The 20,119-nt window shown below is 43.3% G+C and overlaps 1 protein-coding gene across 2 annotated transcripts in view; it reads right to left on the bottom strand.

The window, feature by feature from the left end:
• LOC121446904 (carboxylesterase 1D) overlaps positions 1-18,723 on the bottom strand; it is a 29,100-nt gene extending 10,377 nt beyond the window's left edge. Inside the window, exons 1-8 of one of the 2 annotated variants that reach the window (XM_041649800.1) lie at positions 18,597-18,723; positions 15,113-15,320; positions 12,991-13,135; positions 11,431-11,564; positions 9,654-9,807; positions 7,997-8,101; positions 6,690-6,794; positions 3,536-3,574 (exon numbers count right to left, since the gene is read on the bottom strand). In XM_041649800.1, coding sequence (XP_041505734.1) covers positions 3,536-3,574; positions 6,690-6,794; positions 7,997-8,101; positions 9,654-9,807; positions 11,431-11,564; positions 12,991-13,135; positions 15,113-15,320; positions 18,597-18,648 — 942 coding nt within the window. In that variant the 5' untranslated portion in view covers positions 18,649-18,723. The remainder of the gene's footprint in view (positions 1-3,535; positions 3,575-6,689; positions 6,795-7,996; positions 8,102-9,653; positions 9,808-11,430; positions 11,565-12,990; positions 13,136-15,112; positions 15,321-18,596) is intronic. The other variant, XM_041649801.1, reaches the window with a different exon arrangement.
• Between the last annotated feature and the right edge of the window lie 1,396 nt (positions 18,724-20,119).

Raw genomic sequence — 20,119 nt, 5'->3', positions numbered from 1 at the left:
TTCTAATGGCTTGGCCAGCACAAGGACTCCTGTGTCTATGGCCACAGAAACCCAGTGCCTTAAGAGGACTAAGTCTAGGACTCTCTAAGGGGCTGGCACTGGCCAGATGATGGTGGTAGGGAGATAAGGAGGCCAATTGTCATCCCAAGCAGAATACATACTGCACAAAAATGTGTGTCAAAGGTCAGGCTAGATATTGAATCTAAAATACCCATTTATATGCTAACTTGGGTTAATTATTATAGATAAGTTTATAACGTTGCTGAAAGCAATGAACTAGCAAATGTCAAGGCATTTTTCCAAGGGAGTTTGAGAGTTAGTTCCTGGGAGCCTCTGGTCACAACTGTTTTTAAAATCATCCTTCTTTTATGAGGGTTTCTATTTAGTGATACCTTATATAATCACCTGTCTTAAAATTACTGGGTAAAAATTGAATTCATTTATAACAAAGCACTGTTTGGGGAAAGACTTAACATGCTTCTGATCCTAGTTCAGGTGGGTATGGATTTGATTTCTGTCTCAAAATCCTGCTTTCTACTATGCCCTTCTTTTCCTTTCCCATCCTCCCCAATCTGAATGACACACAAGACGATCTCCAGAAGGATACCCCTTCTCCCCCATCTCTGTTTTCTCTTTTGGACGCACTGAGATGTTGCCTTATCAATACTGAATTAAAGACCAAAAACCCAACAAACTAAAGCAGAAGGGAGCTCATCGACCACATGTGTTTTCTCTGGAATGTGCCTCATGTCCACCTGTGCTTGGGGACACTGGACAGCTCTTCATCAGTATGCTGGAAGAGCAGCTTAAATAGGGAAATTAATGCAAACAGTAAATAACCGTCAAGATGTCACATTGCACACATCATGAAAAGGTCACTTCTGAATATGGGAGAGGAGTCAAGAAGATCGTGTATTGCCTCGATTTGACTTGAGATGGGGACCTGGGCATGATGTGATTTGAGCTTCTTGCTACCCAGAACATGTGGTGTAAAAGACCCAGCTGTATTAAAAGGGTTGGATTGGGATTGCAAGTACATTTTAGCAAGTGACTTCACAAGCAGAGAATCTATGACTAATGAAGGTATACTGTATGTGTAAAACCTAAACCAATCTAAACCTCAGTGCTATGGAATACAAAGCCAGTGTTTAGAAGTCATTAGCTCTTTTCTCAAGATGTCTAAACTGAGACCTCATTCACTATTCAAAGAAAAAATTCACAAGTATGGAGCCATAATCAATTAAGTTGACCAAATAGAATCTGTCCTGGACTTAATTACTGCAGCCTTAGAAAAGCCGGGTGGTGCAGAAGGCTCTGTGGAGAACTGCTCATCTGAAGGAAGATACACTGGGCCACACAGAGCTTGTTGTTTTCCATCTGAAGCAGGATTGGAACAACTACACTCTATATAGATGTAAAGAAAAGGCAGCATTTCCACAGGGGGAAAAGGATTCAAGCCAAGAGAGCAGAGTCAGTCTCTGAGCTAAGTCACGATGATCACAGAGTCCTGGACTTGGAGCCTGCTCTGGGGTAGGGTTAGAGGTCAGAGGGCAGATAACTTTTTCTCTCTAATATATGGCCCATCTCTGATATTCAAAAATGTCTTCAAGTACTAGTTCCATGAAGGAAAGGTGTTTATTTTTACTCAACATTTGTAATCCAAAAAGCCAAGCCCCTTACCTCTTTTGGGTCTCTAAGCAAAGGCAAGATTTTATCAGAAGGAAAATGACATATTTTACTATGTGTTCACAGGGACAGGTCTGGGAACCTCACGAGGAATCAGAGTGGATAGAGACTATGAGGCAGAAAATAGCAAAAGTGCAAAGGCCAAACAGCAAAGACCTTGTGGAGCAGCAAATGCATGGGTGATGGGTATCAGAAACCACAAACACATAGTAATTGCTAAAACACCCATGAAAACCAAAACCTTCTCTGTGAGGCCAAGCACAGCGCCTGCTTAAGTTAGAGGCCAATGGAGTCTTTCCTCCTTCTCATTATCTCACTGGTGTTTAGCAAGTCCTCTCAAATTCCTTCAAAAGGATTTCAACTCTAATCATACCTAACCACTCCTCTGCAGTGTAAACTCTTCCTACCTGATCCTCCTAAACCTGCTCTGCCCCTGGCTTCTACAGTGAATGTCTACACTGCTGCCCAAGTGGGACTGCAAAGCTAGACATGATGCCCTATACTTGTAATCCTGGGACTTGAAAAGCTGACACAAAAGTATCACAAGTTCAAGGACAGCCTAGCCTTTATAGTAGGGCTGTGATTCAAATCAAAGTAAATAAAAAACAAGGTACCTGTGGTGGTTAGAATTAAAATGGCCCCCATAGGCTCATGGGGAGTGGCACTATTAAGAGGTGTGGTCTTGAGGAGTAGGTGTGACCTTGTTGGAGGAAGTGTTACTAGGGGGAGGGCTTTAAGGTCTCAGAAGCTCAAGCCAGGCTTAGTGACTCACTGTCTCCTCCTGCTGCCTGCAGATCAAGATGTAGAACTCTCAGATCCTTCTCTAGCACCATGTCTGCCTGCAGGCCACCATACTCCTTGTCATGACAATAATGGACTAAACCTCAGGGCTGTAAGCCAGTCCTGTTTAAATGTTTTCTTTTGTAAGAGTTGCCATCGTCATGGTGTCTCTTACAGCAATAGAAACATAACTCACACAATACTGTAAATATCTAAGCTTACTTTTTGAAGCCCACCAAACACCCATCTCTTGTTTAATCAAAACCCAAGCCTTTCAAAAAGCTACTTGTGCTTCCCTTGCTTCCTCAGCCTGAAGCCCGTGTTTCTCTCAACATCCTCCCCTCCTAGCACTCTGGCTTCCCGCAGCAGGTTTTGCAGCGGCTCTTCCCTCTGTCAGCAACACTGTCTCCAAGTTTCCTAACATCTGGTTTTCTTCCTAATCAAGCCATCTTGTGTTGGCTGGATATATGAAACTAATAGCCAACTCTATCCCCATCTCCAAAGTTATCCTCTAACTCCTTGTCTGACTACAATCTGACACACCCCATATTTTACTTGACCTTCTGTTGTCCTCTTGGAATGAAAGAATCCAAAAAAGGCACAGAGCATCATCTGTGCCACTGCTATGTCCCAGCTGGTCAATCATCTCTTGCCAAATGGTAAAATTTGGATGGGTGGCGAAGTCTCTTTTGATTCTCACAGGGTTTGCAGGAAATATCTGGGATACCCAGGGAGAAAGCCCAGAACAGGACTGTAGAGACCACATAGCTAATGTCACTAAATGCCAATCCCTGCTGAGAGGTAGGAAGGAGGAAGGAGAGGGAGCACACTGCTGGAGTTTCCTAGATACTAGGAGGAGACTGACATTCTCAGGATTACTCCACTGGGAGTCAGTACAACCATAACTCTGGTCTTCCTGTCTGTGTTACTACAACAGGTGACTTCCCCTCTCAGGACACACAAGACATGACTGTAATATCACAACTGGAGATTTTGCATTCACAATTAATTGGCGTCAAACACTGTTAAGACTCAACATTTGTAATTGTGGGGAAGAAAAAGTCCTTACCTCTTTTGGGTTTCCAACTAAGTCCAGTTTGAAAAGATTCTGTGAAGAAAAAGGCAGAAGATGTGTTAAAAGCCTTCCTTGTACAAAAGTTGGTCATTTGAACTGTGCCTCCAAGGTACCGGGGTTCCCCATCCCCCAGCTCTTCCCTGCCTATGTTATCTGAGGATGAGCATAGTATGGAACATAGTGAGGGATATCAGAAGCAAGTGGGAAAGGCCATAGGACCCAGAGTCAGGACTGGTGGAGCCCTGGAAAGGATGTCTGCTGCCACTGTCTATATTCCTTTTCACTCTCTTCCCCTGCTTGTCCTTCTGGTAACAATGCCTCAAGTTTCCTCAAGGAAACAGCAGAATGATGGAAAAGTCATGGTGTGGACTGGGTGATCTCAAGGGAGCTGGGATGGATGTGGGATGGACCAGAAGGACAGGTTGTTTCCTTCTCCCTCATTTCCCAATTCAAGATTTCAGATATTTGTGTGTAAGTCCATGTCCCTGAATGTAGAGAGCCATTCAAGAATGGCTATAGGGTAGTGTCCATCCAAGAGAGTTCTACACATCCATTGTGACATTTGGGAAAGAGATGGTCTCTAAGCAAATAGAATATAAGGTTAGAGTTCTATTGTCTTTTCCTTCCTTAAGAGACAGAATTATCTTGATAGAAGACAGCAAAGAATGGAGAACTGAGATGTAGAGACAGACAGATTCTCAATGATGTCTTTCTAAACTCTGGAACCAGCCATGTCTTGAATCACTATTCAGAACATCTCAGTTACCTGAAGATTCCATTTAAACCATTCTTCTTTTCTAATCTAGAATCCTTGCACCAGAAAATCCTGATGCCCACAATCTCAATGGCATTTCTCCAGCCCACTCTTTTCTCTGCTGTGGTCACCAAGATTGTTGTGGTCATAATCCCAAGGCAGAGAAGCATAAGAAATAGTTTAACAACCTGTGACTTTGCTTGGCTTGGGCTACATGCACATGGCAACCTAGGACTCTTACTTACAAGTACTTGGTGCGTACACTCCTCATCTAACAAAATAACTACAATTGATTGGCAGCCTAGGACCCCCACCTACATTAAACTGGCTGCAGACATAAACCACTCCAAACAATGGAATACACTATCCCTAACCACAATAACATTTACCCTCTCATGGACAGCTTCTATTCAAGCATATTTCCGAACATATCTAGGTATAGAAAGTAGGGGTTGATCAGGCCTGAACTAGTTTTTGGTGCATATGCAATACGATGAATTGTGCTCTTTGAGTTAACTTTTAGTCGAAACTTTCTGTGTGTCATCTTATGCTCAAACATTCTTGGGCATGCATAGAATAAAAATCAAAGGCTTCATAGGATGGGATATGCACTGTAAGAAAAGGCATAGATAGTTTAAGCCTATCAATTGAAACAGGGAAGTACCCACACTATGTCTCTTAGCAACTGAATTCTTCCTTTTGGTCTTCATGAAAGGAAGCCTCAAACATCCTGTGGAACCATTAAGTAACCCATTTGATGGGGTTCATTGTCACTCTTGACAATGTTATTTCTTTCTGATCTACATTACTATTTCACCTTTGAAAAATTCCCTTCCTTGCTACTGTGAAATAACTTGGACACACCCATACAAATCCCAACAACTGGTAAGACTTCTACGCTGTAGCTACTATGTATCCCCTCCATGGAGAAGTATCTGGGAAGACTGCTACACTGTATGACATGCCTCTATTAGTGAAGGGAACACTGTGTATGTGTTTGAACATGTGTGCATATATGCTGGAGTAATGGATAATCATGGGTGCCCTTCCTTAAGATCTCAGATCATCTTGAGGTGTCCTTGAATTTTAGGTCCTCTGGGTTTTCCTAAGTCACCAGCTATTTCTGAATAGTCTGGTCCTCTTGTATCACACAGATAATGCTTGAAATATTTTCTTTCTTCTAGTATTAGAATATAGCTATCTAAATTTTCTGAACCTCATTTACTCCTTTTATGAACTTAATGACCAAATTACCAAGGCCATATTGATTCAACTCATGGACAAATAGGGAGAAGCCTGTTAGGGGTTGCCTAGGAGTATCCTGGAAAGTCCATTGTCTGGATAGAGAGGCCAAGAGCTCAGGTGATTCTTGTGCTTATTTATTTTAACATTCCCTCTACAAAGGTGGTAGTTCTTATGACCTTGCATGTTATTTTTCTCTGGATGTTTGTTCTGCTATGTTTTCTTATAATGGAAAATTCCCATGACTGTTCATAAATCCTCAAATGTCACTTCTCCAGAACTATTCCCTATAATTATGTTGAATGTATTCTCTCTCTTTACTGTGCCGTTTAACTCACTTAGTAAATGTATTTGGTCTTTTATGAGTAGTTTTATGCAAGACAGAATAATGTCCATTTTTGTCTGCATTATTTCCACATACATTGTATGAATGGATGGATGATGATTGGCAGATGATAGGTAGTTTGATGGGTGGATGGTTGAGGTTAGTCAATACAAGTAGGACTGGGAAGGATTGGGAAAGAACTATAGATATAAACTGGCTGGCTGGTTTATAGAATATGGAAACATTGAAAAGTCGATGAATGAAAAATTAGGAATACATTGCTAACTTTTGATGAAAGAATATTAGCATATAGGATGAGCAAAGGATGAATTGATTGATAATACATGAACAAATGGGGAGATAGCTGACTATCTTAATATTCTATTGAGGCAGAATAGGAAATTCTAGAAAATTAGGCTATAAAATTATGTTATAACTTAGCTTCTGTATCAAATAATATTGTGATGATGACACACTTCCAAAGACCATATTGAATACTCTCAGCTCCATTAATTCAGGATGGTGTTTACTTCCAGATCCTAAGATACATCCAAAAGCAAGAATGTTCAAAAAGTAAGCTTCATAAGTTTAGAGGGCTGTCATACAATTTTTCATCATGTTATTATTGGAATACCTTTAGCATATGAGTTATTTAATAATAAGAAAGGGAAAATGAAACTCACAACTAAGATCTGAGAACAACAGATTTAAAAGGCGAAAAACTGTACCGTGCAGTTTGTCGAGGACAAGAGGACAGCTGAGCAGATGAAGATTGGAGTCAAGCACACAGAGTGATGGCGACCAGACTGTAGAATGGATATACTTACCATTCTTTGTGAGGTCTCCATGAGTTCTTCCTCTGTCTTCTGGCGAAGGCAATGAACCATAACAGCTGATGTGGTTGTTTTACATCCAGAAAGAGTAGCAACCAGCTGCCAAAGATCACAGCCAACAGCAGAGGTCAAAGGCAATGACTATACCCTCCACTAATGTGTGTAATAGATTCTATCTCATATTCATTTCTCTCTCTCTCTCTCTCTCTCTCTCTCTCTCTCTCTCTCAAATCATGCAGTTCTGGTTGGTCTTGAGTTTGCTATATAGATTAGGTTTGTCTAAAATTGATAGTAATTCTCCTGCCTCTGCTCCTCAAAGTACTGGTATTATAGGCATGAGTCACTATGCTCAGGTTCCACAACCAAATTCTAAAGACAAGTTTTAAAAATGTACTTGTGGTGGTGTGAATTAATATGTCCCCTATAGGCCCACAGGGGGTGGCACTATTAGGAGGTGTGGCTTTGTTGGAGTAGGTGTGGCCTTGTAGGAGGAAGTGTGTCTCTGGGGGTGGGCTTTGAGGTCTCAGATGTTCAAGTTATGCCCAGTGTGGGACACACAGTCTCCTTTTGATGCCTGTGGATCAATATGTATAACTCTCAACTACCTCTCCAACACCATGTCATGGCCATTATGCTTCTGGCCACGATGATAATGGACTAGACCTCTGAACTGTAAGCCATCCCCAGTGAAATGTTTTCCTTTATAAGAGTTGCCATGGGCATGGTGTCTTTTCACAGAAATAGCAGTTCTACCTAAGACAGTACTCTAGCCCATGAAGTCTGGCTGTTGATCCTACCGAGTGTTGCCTCTGCTACTAATTGCAATAGTCGAATGAGTTGAATACACAAGCATTATTCTCCATTCCTGTCAATTATCCTTATTAATATACTTACCTCTAACACCACAAAATATACACAATGCTCTTGGATTTCAGTGCTCCTAAGGAGATCATTTGTTATGGAGGTTTCAAATATCACTTCCTTCTCTTCCCAAATAGTTGACTGTAAGTATGCCACAGAATCTCTTTTTGCCTCAGTTTTTCCAAACGTTTAAGGAGATCTGACGTATATGATGTGACGTCCATCCTAAGACATGTGCAGGATCTCAGGGCATCTACACAATATTATTCACACAAAGGGGCCTTGGAGCCTGCATAGTGTGGTGCAGATGGGGTCCTAGCTGTCCTCCCATTCTCACTTCAGGCATCCATTGAGCATTTGAGATGAACCCCATGGAAAGAAAAATCCCCAAGGACCCTAGAAAAGCAAAGGGCACAGATGCTGTTCAGAGTGGTACATACCTCAGCAATGGGCTTGACATTTTCTGTAAACATAGCAGACGTGAGGACCACAGCACTCTCGGAAATGGCCCTGTGGAAGAGGTTCTTGGCCAGAGGAGAAAGCACCTGGAAGGGGAGAGAAGAAGAGGAGGATATATGCTTACAAAGGTGGTCAGTTACTCTTTAGGGTTTCCTCCAGCTGCTCCTCTGCCCTGGTCATTCCTCTGTGGACATGGCAGACATCATATCTCCCGGTCTGCTTCCCTGACATCTCTTTGGTTTGACATCCCCAAGAGAACATCAGTGGGATGGAAACAGAGACCAGAGTAAGAGACAGAGAAAGAATCGTGTGGCAGGTACTCAAGAGGGCAACTGGAAAGACAGTTTGCTAGATCTGTGCCACAGGGCCTGTCTTATCATCCCAATTTGTCAGAATATATCCTGGGAATAAGATCATGGAGGCCTGCAAAAGTTTTACAGTGCTAATTCTTTGTCATAGTAAAATTTGGAAACAACTCAAGATCCTAATATTACAAAATTTGGCAATAAGGATTTATTCTTACCATGAAATACTGTGCAATTATAAAGATATTGCTAAAGAAGTATTTTATGGGTAGGAAAATATTTATGTTGTATTACATATTAAAGTTTATTTAGGATAAAAGAATTAAAGACCAAGTGTAGATATATATTTGGAAGAAAAAGAAAAAAGGAAAATGATTATGCATGAAATAGATAGAAAAAAGAGACATTATGCATGTATGGAAGAAGTCAGATAGATGATATAGACAGATAAATAAAATTGTGGGTTAAGATTAGAGAAAGAAAGATAAGAATATGACAGTATAATCCCTAGGTGACAGGGAGATGGACAGCTGTCTTCTTTGGGTTAATCTGTATTCTCTCTTTTCTTTACTCAAGCATTTCTCCTTCTGAGTATGAAAACAATATATGTTTGGAAAATAGAGAAAAATACATTAACATTAATTTTCTACTTTCTTTTTTCTTTTTTTTTTTTCTTTTTGTTCTTTTGAGACAGGGTTTCTCTGTAGCTTTGTAGACTGTCCTGGAACTAGCTCTTGTAGACCAGGCCGGCCTCGAACTCATAGAACTTTCTATATATTCTCTAGATATCACTCTGGCTCAGCCTCACACACCAAGGCACTTCGCATCCCCTGTCTGTACCTGTGACCCATGTCTCTGTTCCACCTTCCCCATTCTACCTATCCCTCCACTCTCACACCTACTTCCCCAGGACATCCAGGTTCTTCACAGTTGGCTGCCTCCTTCTTGGACATGCAAAGCTGTCAGACCTCAAGGGAAGCTCCATTCTGCCTTGGACCTTAAGTTTTCTTTGGAAGTAGTTCTGGCTGGAAGCCAAACAAGGACACCTGATCTAACTCATGCTGGAAGTTACACTCCTGTTTGTACTTTTTACCCATCACTACAATCTAGAAAAAGTTATGTGTGTGGGTGTGTAGAAATTGAAAGTTCCTGACTCCCTGTATATGAAATTAAGCAAGTGTGTGTGTGTTTGGGGGGGGGGGCATTGATCCTTAGGTCTCTGCCATCTGATGATGTTCTGTGAGTACAATTTTGTAAGCCAAGATACTCATGGCTGGATTGGACAGTGGATGGATTTCAGGAGATGCAGACACATAAACGCAGGGACACTTACAAGAGCAGAGACACTGAAACCTCCTGCTGACTCTCCAAAGATGGTTACAGAGCCTGGGTTGCCCCCAAACTTGGCAATGTTGTCCTGGACCCAGCGCAGTGCAGCCACCTGGTCCAAGTGACCCCAGTTGCCCTTGCTGTGTTCATCCCCTGTGCTGCAAGAGAATAGATTAGTGTTTAGGCAAAGATGTCATGGCAAAGCTCGCAAGGATCTCAATACCTCAAATGGGCCAGGGGAGTCCTCAGCAAATCCCCAGAATGAAGCTGTCCACTTCAGTCCTGACACAGAAGTCTAACTGGATCTCACTTTACAACACTGCTCTATGTGGGGCTCTACGCTTATCTTCCAGCAGCTCTGTACCAAGGAACCAGCATGTGTCCAGCACTGCTCTGAGCTAGAGCACAGCTGGGAAGAAACCTCAAATCTCTGACTACATTCAGCTCACAATGCAGACCATGAACCGGCAGCTGAAAAGAGAATGATTCCAGATAGAAAAACAAAATCAGGCAACCACCATGGCAGATGTGGCCTGTGGGGTGATGTTTTATTTCTTTTCACTGGTAAGGCCTCTTTGAGACACTGGCTTGGGTGGAGACCTGAATAAAATGAGGACATAGGCCTTGGGACTGTCCAAGGAGTGGAGTTAGACTTAGAAGAAGCAACAGGAGCAAAGATTCCAGGGTTGGGGACAATAGTGTAGACATGGCTGCTGTGAGCCTTGGAAAGTGTTTTTGTGTCATTATAAGGGACATGGACACACTGCTAAGAGACAGCACAGGCTTTCCTGTCTCAGAGAACACTCCAAGAAAAATTACTGTCATATTAAAATGGCAGGTATATAATAATAAATTATTCTAATAATTATCCCTGTCACAAACCCAGAGCATTGATTAGAGTTGCAGCAGAGGGTCACAATGGGTGTACAGACCCAGAGCTCTGATTAGAGTTGCAGCAGAAGGTCGCAGTGGCTGTGCAGACTCAGAGCTTTGATTAGAGTTGCAGCAGAGGTTGCAATCACTGAAAAGACTCAGAGCTTTGATTAGAGTGGCAGCAGAGGTCACAGTGGCTGCTATGGTGTGGATAATAGCTGTTCACCAGTAGTTCACTGTTAGGATTCTGGTCTCTACTGTGGTATGGAATTATTTATCTGTGAAAGAGCATGTAATTGATGACATCAAAGACAAGGTGATTATGTCACATAGGGCACAACTTTAAGAGGGGTCTGTAGAGAACTCATGGGACCTAGTTCATTAGAAAGAACTTTGTTATAAAAATAGCAAGATCTCGACTGGAGCAATGGCTCAGTGTATAACAGCACTTACTACTCCTATCAATTATCCAGCGTCAATTCCCAGCAGCCAGTGGCATCTCATAATCAACCATAACTCCAGTTCCAGGGATCTGAAACCCTCTTCTGGCCTCTGCAGCAATCAGTTACTTGGTTTACAAGCATACATGCAGGCAAAAACCCATATGCATGGAATAAAAATGGCACATCTTTAAAATTTTTGGAAATAGCCAGATCTCCCCTACCCCTGGCTTTCCACCTCGTCATGTGGTCTTTACATGAACATTCTGTTCTTCTACAATGCTTTATTTTTCATCTAAGGGCCTTCAACAGTAGCCTGGCTGATGAAGCTAGCCAATATTCCATTTTCAGCCCCTTGTGTTAAAGAAAACTTCTTTGTAATTAACTCACTTCAAGTATTTTGTCTTATTAACAGTAAACAGACCAATGGAATGGCTAATGTGGAGACAAGAAAGTACAGTATCTTACCTGAAGAATCCCCAAATGCCAAGGCGGTACTGAATGGTCACCACCACCACATTTTCGTGGGCAGAGAGGGCCAGTCCATCATAGGTGGATGCCCCACCCACTACCAGTCCTCCTCCGTGGATCCACACCATCACCTGGACAAGAGCATAACCAAGTTTGCAGTCCATAGCTTCAGTGCAGAGAGCCTGCTTTTGGTGCTGCTGGGGAGTCGGGTCATAGGTAGCAGACTTGGGAACACAGTGAATGTTGTTTCGTTTGGTCCATCAACCTCTGTTTTGCTCACTATGGCTGTCATGTGAACTACGGCAATGCCCATCAAGGCTATAATAGGTATCTGTCTTTTGTAAACTCTCTCAGCTCCTGCCCAGAATGTAAACTCAGTACTCCCTGTATTTCTCATTTCTCAAATGCTCGCAAGATTCTCCAACTGAGAGTATCGTTATGGGAACAGCTCAAAGGTAAATATTGGTTCCCTCATCCTCAGTGAGGTCTTATCACTCTATGCCTCAGTGAAGATGAAAGTGTCAGCTTTTGTATTTCTGCTTCATTTCATCCCAGGTAACTCCTCGGTGCTGTACTAGACTTTCCCACAGGTAAGTGATTTTTTTCTGATGAGACACATATATCCTGATAGCACTCCTTTCTAATGTGCCTCTTTATGCACACCCAAGTCCCCCTACCCTGCCAATCCCATATCATTCTTGCTTTTTCTAGAAAGTCTTCAGTCTTCATTATCTCTGTACTGAGCATATACCAGCCCCTCTAATACACTTAAGCTCAAGAGGAGGTATAATTCATGTTTTTTTATTTCAAGAGCACATCAATAAGAGAAGTGTGAGTGCATGAAAATAATATCCAGATAATAGTAATGAAAATCAAAATTAGCACATAGATCCAGAATTGTCCTACGCACTAGAACTAATGTACCCACATGGCAAGGAAAGTATTTTCTTATGTGACGGGTAAGAAGTGTTCCTCTTTGCCAAGATATCACAGAAAACAGAGGTAGAGGCAAAACTTCCACGTGGCCTCAACCCCTGGATGCCGAGTTGCCAGGACCCAGACTGTCCTGTAGGGCTGCCTAGTATGTCAGCACGGCTGTGAGCACTCAGGAGGTGCAGCTTTCGAGTCACTGAGCTTTCACAGGACAGTCAGTTCCCATGTGAGGAAGGAGGCTGAGGATAAGAAACAGCTCTGCTCTTTCATCCTCTGAAAAGCACAGACCCTATGGCTCTAAAACCCATGTCCACAGCTGGAGGATCTCCCAGGATATCTCCTGTCATGGTACCCTCAAGCCTGTCTTCTCCCTTGGGCATCCCTGTAGCCTCAGGAGAGACTGAGTCGATGTCATCTAAGAGTGAAGGCTGAGCCAAAGGATGGTGGACGATTATGTGAAAATGAAAACTTTGGATCTGGAATCATCCCTGGCCTCTGAGTCACCTCTACCAGCTGCCCTCATCCCATTCTGGTTGCCTAGAAGAGCTGGAGGTTGGAACTCAGCTCTCTGGCCCAGTGGTCCCCACACTTACTGGCATCTGGTCTAGTGTTCCCCATACTTACTGGCAGCCGGCTGTTCTTTGTCAAGTCGGCAGGAGTGTATATATTCAAATAGAGACAGTCTTCAGAGAACTGTAGAGGGATGTTCTCCTTTCTGTTGGTGAAAAGTTCTGAGAGCACCTGTCCTCCAACTGCATCTTGGGAACACCTGGGAGGGGAGAGAGACTATCTGAGGTTCCACTAGATTGAAGTTTCGACTTAATACCCCGGAGCTGACCTTGTACTTGGCATTTTGAGCATATAACTGAAGTCGTCCACATGGGACTGGAGTCATTGTCAGGGATAAAAGAGTCTTTAATAGGTTCCTGGTGGGACTTCTGAGATGCTAGATTCTCCCAAGACTGCAGATGCAGCACTTTGTATCTCTCCCTTCCTGGAGCCTTTGAGGTGGTCCATGAAGAGAGACACTCATATGCTGACTTCCCGAGACAGTGGAGTTCCCTGCACTGTAGAACAAGGTTTGCTCACTGGGTTGTGAGATGACAATGTAGGTAAACATGCTCTTTCTTGGGAATCTTCTATGAAACAGGAAAATGACCTGTAGTGAGAGCCAGCCTGTTTCAAGTCAGGGATGCTATCTTTGGAGGACACCACAGGAAGACATCCTTCTGGTTCTGTCTCTACAGCTGATATACTGGCCAATCTTGGCTAAATTGCTTGCCCTGGCTTTAGCCTGCCATGGCCAGGTGAAGTGAGTGCTGTCTCTAAGCACCTCACCATCTGGCTTGCTAAAGGTTCTTTCATCTTCCTTTCTCAGCAATAATCATCGTGGGTTGCCCTGATCAAGGGTCCCACAGTCCAGTGTAGAGCGGAATTGGTAGCAATAATTGAGTTCTGTGGAGTCCCAGGCCCTGATAAACATGGCCTTGAGCAGGAAGTCATTCGAGACGCTCATCAGCCCCAAGTGTCCACTATCCTGTTTCCCAGATGGTGTCTGGCTTCCGGTTTGTCAAATAGAAACTGGAGGTGCTCAGATCACATGCCTCCATAGCTGTGCCGTGATAGACATGGAAAAGGAAAGGTGGCTTATAAAATGTCTCCAGCCTAAATAATTTCCCCACCCAGCGGGAGAAAGAAGCACAATTCACAGAAACAGAAAATGAACATCCTATAGGGGATGACAGGTTCAACTTCATTAGTGTTTAGAACTTACGAATGAAGAGACCAACATTATTTTTATTTTTACAATGCTTTGCTGCTTATCTAATAAATACATTGTTTTTGAGCAAGGAAAAACCTGGAGAAAGTTCTTTTAAATGGAAGTTTTCCTATTTCCATGGGAAAAGTGTGTGCAGATTAGATATTTCTGGAGACAAACTGATCATATTCCTACTCTTTGATTTAGAAATCTTCTTGAACTTTTTCCCAATTTCCATGATTGTGTGCAAAGATTTGGTTACAGCAAACACGTCACAATGTTGTTAACTGTCAAGGACATTAAAGAACTTAACCCAAATAAAACATTAGAGGCATAAAGTCTAGTTTCATATCTAGTCAATATAACAACTAAACATTGCTTGCTAAATTTATAATGCAGAACAATGTCAATTTTATGTCATCCAAATTTTCTGTATTCATTATCCCTGTATAATTGAGGACAAACACAAACAGACTGAAAATACAACCTCAAATGCTAGCAGTAATTCGGTATAGCTGATTTGTACATAATTTTTAACTTTGTTTACAGTTGCTTCTGTGTTTCCCCTGACTTCAGTTTTCAGTATTTATGTCTTGTATTTACAACCAGAATGGGAAAAATAGAAAGTAATATTTTTAGAAGAAATGAATGCAATGATAAGGAGACAGCTAGAAGTGGAATCTTGGAAAACCCCAACACTCCCTTGCTGAGGGCACAAATACTGTCTGCACTGACATATTTAGGAAGCTGTCTGGACTTTGTGGGCTTTTCCACTTGGTTCCTACGTTGGTTGAGAGACACTAACTACTGCACAGCTGTGACTAGGTGGCTGTGCAGACCTGGGCGTGAGAACTCGCCATCACCCTCACTCTTCACCCATACAACCCCGCCCACCCACTCTCAAGCAACACCAAGGGTCTAGACAGGAGAATAAGGTACCTTACTTCATCCCCTCTACTTTGAAAGAAGCCTACCCCAGAGGCTTACATAGGAGGGTAGGAGGTGGTGTTCTTCACAAAGCTCCAGGGCTCTGCAGGCTGTGGTGGAGCAAACCTCAGGGAGCCAAGAGGAGGCTTGGCAAAGGGGACTCCCAGGAAGACGGCCACAGGCTGTGCAAATCCTTTTAAACTGACATACTTCCCCAGGACTTTGCCATGAACAGTGTTCACCACGGGTGGTGAGGACGGGTGCCCTGCTGGACAAGAGAAAATGGGAACACACCAGTAAGGAAAAGGCAAGACCTGCATTCCTGGTGAGTTTGTCACTTTAGGACTGATGGCATTGATAAAATCATTTGGACCCTTCTGGAACACGCCTTTAATCCCAGCACTTGGGAGGCAGAGGCAGAAGGATCTCTGTGAATTCAAGGTCGGCTTGGTCTACAGAGAGTTTCAGGACAGCCAGAGCTACACTAAGAAACCCAATCTGAGAAAAAAAAAATCATCCAGCCAAAGTCACTGCAGAAAGAAAGAAAGAAAGAAAGAAGGAAAGAAGGAAGGAAGGAAAGAAAGAAAGAAAGAAAGAAAGAGAGAGAGAGAAAGAGAGGTACTGGGCATGAATATGAGCTTTGGCTTCCACTAGAAACGTCCACCTATTGGGATCCTGGTGCAGAGCTGCAGACAGGGCGCGATGATGGACTACGGTGGTCCCTGCCCGCAGGAGGGCTCACCTGGTAGGAGGGCAGCAGACACACCGTACTTACTGCTGAGTGCATGCGGTTGTATCCTGAGATGGCAGAGGGAGTGAGGCCTCCTGATTGGTCACAGGAGAGCTGTGACTTAGAGCACGGGGATGAGTGCAAAAGGGAAAGTGGTAGGGGTGGGGCTGATAGAATAGGAAGGAGAAAGTACTGTGGCTCACAGAAAGCATAGCACCTGGCTGGGAAGGGTGGGTGCCCTATTCCTGCCCTCAGGAGGGGCCCATGGGAGGGAAAGATAATCCTGGATGAGAAAGTACCTGCAGGGGAAGGCCCTGAATGACCTGAAAAAGGGTTTTAATTAGAGGACAAATAAACAGCAGAAATAGTTCTGTGGTAAAGCAGACAACAAGCTTCTAGAATATTCTTTTTATGGTTCTGAGCATACTCTTCCACAGGGGAGGGACTGTGCATCAAGTCATCTGTCCCGTTGTCTCCATTCTTGTAGAAGAGACAGTTTCGACAGCTTTCTCACCTCTCCTATTTCTACCCATTGTGGGACCTGAACAAGCCAGGCTGGTCTTTTCTTACATGACTGGTGGACTTACAGACACTTGGTCATGGCCGCCCTGATGTCTACTCTTGTCTGCCCTCAGGGTCTTCAGTTTGTCAGAACATCCCTCACTGGACAGGCCCTGTTCTCTCATTCTTCATCTGCTTTCCTTTGAATATAGGCAACATGTTAACTTCCTCAAAGTGTGTGGCCAAAAAATACAGGGAAATTCCCAGATTTAGTGAAAAAATGGCCAATAGAACTGGAGACTCCTGGTGGGAATCCAGTTACCCTGTCTTCGGCTATCAATAGCTAATTGCAGATTGTGAATATTCATGGTGTTGTTAACTAGTTAATATGAAACACAGCTGAGATGAACTTTCTGGTAGATATGTACAAACAGCCTCTACCTTAGGATATTCTGGAAGACCATGGAGAATGGGTGGGAGGCTGACAAGCATCTCCAGCAGTTCAAAGAGGTGAAAGAGGGTAGAGTCTGAACAGAAAGAGCCTGGGGCCCGTGTTAGCTTGGCAATGACTTCTACCCTGGAGTGGTTAGAGAAAGATTAGCCAGGGTCAAATGCCTCATGTCAAGTGGATACACAACAATGGCCCAAATATTATATAATTGTGTATTTAAAAATTGTGTAATACATTATGTGCGTTACTGAACACTTCTTGTGTGTCGAGCACCGTCAGTCTCTTTACACAGTTCCTCAAAGAAGCCTTGCCAGCTGCCTACTCAACAGGTGAGCAGACAAGATTTTAAACAACATGTACCCATTACCTAAAGACGAAAATGAGATGGTATTGCAGGGTGGCCAGCAGCGAGGGAAATTTCCACTCGGAATTTCTGTCTGTTCTTACTCTGCCTTGCAGTTTGGTTCAAGCCTTGCACTGTTACACAGACAGAAAGAAGATATGAATCTAGACAGAGCTTTCAGGGTTCTGATGGCCGAGCACTGGGCTAGACTCCAGAGTCAAAAATAGACTTGGAGCCGGGCGGTGGTGGCGCACGCCTTTAATCCCAGCACTCGGGAGGCAGAGGCAGGCGGATCTCTGTGAGTTCGAGACCAGCCTGGTCTACAGAGCTAGTGCCAGGACAGGCTCCAAAGCTACAGAGAAACCCTGTCTCGAAAAACTAAAAAAAAAAAAAAAAAAAAAAAAAAAAAAAAAAAAAAAAAAAAATAGACTTGGGCATCTGTGACATTAGGGAGCTGAGTTCCCAGGTTGCCTCAGTCTTTCCTCCATGTAGGGACACAGGCATATGCCAAGACTCCTCATTCATCTCAGTACTGACGGTGGATTTTACTTTCTATATGTGTTGCTTTGGTGCACGAGGCTCTGCATATCCTGAGGGACCTGTGACCCCCAGGGCCTAAGTAATACAGGCCCCACCCTCATGTTCCTATTTTATCTGAGTTTCTTACCTGGACTACCCCACCTGTCCTGATCTCCACCAACATTCAGACAACAGTCATATAATTCCCAGACCTCCTCAAGAGCTCCAGGTTGCCATCTCTAGCCCACCTCACTTCCCCTCTCCTTTTTTCCAAGTGAGACTACAGTGATTGTCCTTGCCTCGTCCCTCCACTGCCCTGGCTCCTCCAGACTGATCCGGCTGTTTCCTCTTCTACACCATCCCTGTGATCTGTCCCTGTCCCTTGGGAGCTTGAGTACAAAAATCATCATTTCAATGGTCTGATGCAACCAGTTCAAAATTTGTACTAATGCATTAAGTTTTCACCCAAACCTCTTGCCTATCTCTAGACCTAGGGCCATCCTAAGTGCTGTAGAAGCAACCACCTATTTTGTCTTCAGTGAAAGAGGAGGCCCTGGCATCTCTACTGTAGAAGGGGGGGGGTCATCTGGACACTGCACCATTTAGCCACCTCCAAGTTAAGGATATAGGCTTAGAGTTGGATATAGACTTGGAGTTGTTGACTGGGAGTGAGCCTTGTGTCTGGCTCCTGAATTTATATTTCCAACATTTTGATCAGCCCCTCTATGACCTGCGTGCAGACTGACTAAGAATCCCAGGGAAACAGACTAACCTTTCTCCAGCCTCCTTGCGCCAGCTGCCTGCAGCTGGGTATCCGATATCTGTTCTCCCCCATGTCTCTGAGAGACTGAGATTCTTTGTGCTTCACTGCACTGCTTCAGGAAAGCAAAAAAATCACCGAGCAACCAGGATTATTTTGTCCTTGCCCTGCAAATGTCATCATGCCCAGAACAAAGACTGAAAACGTATACCCAAACATTTATAATCTAAAAGAACTTACCCCAAGCTGTGCAAGTAACAAGAGAAAGCCAGACCAGAGGGTAGAGCCACATTGTGGATGGACAGGACTCCGCGGGTCTGTGAGGTACCTGCTGTTCTAGCTAGCAATGCTTCTACTGTGGACCCAGGGACCTGCCTCCCCAGGGCCCGCCCCCCCCCCCAAGTCTTGCTCAACCAGTCCAGTTATGTAAGCTAAGATGACAAAAAAGCTCTCCTCTTCCAAAGAGCTCCGTCTGTGTCAGTTGGGACCTCCAAGCCACGCCCACTAAGAGTTTACCCACTTTTATCTGAACAGCCAGTACCCAATACTCAGATTACAAACAGTCAGAAGAATCCCATCCAACAGCTTCTTATGTAAGTGCTTCTCCCTACAATGCTCTCGCTCTAACCTCAATGAACTTTGGACTCTTGGGAGCAGGCAGCAGCAGGCAGGTGCCTGCAGGTAGGGGCATGTTTTGGTCTGAGGTTCTTATACGAAGCAAAAAAATTGTTAGAACATCCTCACACTGTTCAACTGGGAAGTGAGGACACATTGCTCAGTCTCCCTGGACTGGCATTTCCTAGAATCCATGCTCTCAACCTTCAGAATCTTTGCAGGATTTGCGCGAAGTGACCTGGCCCACCACATGGCACTTTCAGGGTCGAGGAAATCTACCCTTGGGAACAAGGCCCTTTGAACACAATGTTCATACAGTGAATGAGCTCCATTGAAATCCTTGCCTCTGAGAGTCTATGTATATATGGTTTCTTCAAACATTTGCCGACTTGCTTGGCCTCTCCTTTCATAGGAGCGCACAACAGCAGGTGGCGGTAGGTGGTGCATCTCTAGAGTTGCTGGCTCTAGCCTGTTTCAAGAACGTCCATCGCTTTTCATGCTTTCATGTCTGGGTACTTCTTTTCATCTTATTGTTGTGTATTTGGTGTATCTTACTTAGCCATTTATTTTTAAGTCTTTGAGATACATCACTAGGTTGTTTGTGTTTCCATTTTCATTTGATTTTAATTTAATTCAAAATTACTTAAAAACAGGAAATTTCAACTCATTCATTTTGGAAAACGTTCATGAACTCCTTTGTTCTGAGTCCTGTAAGTCGTGTTTCCATTTTCATTTCACGTAAGGAATTTTGTAATCTGCTCCCTCTTTGTTCTGTTTCTTTAATGAATCATTGTCCATTGCAAATTATATTATGCAGTCTTCATTATTCATACTTGTCTGATTTCGTTATAGTTTCATTCTCTATGATCTGACACAGTGAAAGAAGGTATTGCACCTTTTCTATTCATATTTGTAAATGCTTTATGTTTGCTAAGACTTTATTGTCTAAACTGACCTGCTGGGTAACCGTCCACAAGATGATGAAATGAGTGTGGATTTTGCATCTGTTATGGAATACTCTGTAAATTTCTGTGAAGTCCGTATGATGTGGTGGGTAATTTAATTCTACTATTAATTGACTTTTTTATTTTGATGATCTCCCTATTAGTAAGAGGAAGGTATTGAAATCACCCATTGTGTTTGTGCTA

Source organism: Microtus oregoni, unplaced genomic scaffold, assembly GCF_018167655.1.
Source record: "Microtus oregoni isolate MIOR12 unplaced genomic scaffold, Mior012 000004F_ref0000308, whole genome shotgun sequence".
Lineage (NCBI taxonomy): Eukaryota > Metazoa > Chordata > Mammalia > Rodentia > Cricetidae > Microtus > Microtus oregoni.
The sequence above is the reverse complement of the archived record's forward strand: the minus strand, read 5'-3'. Positions and strand labels throughout refer to the sequence as shown.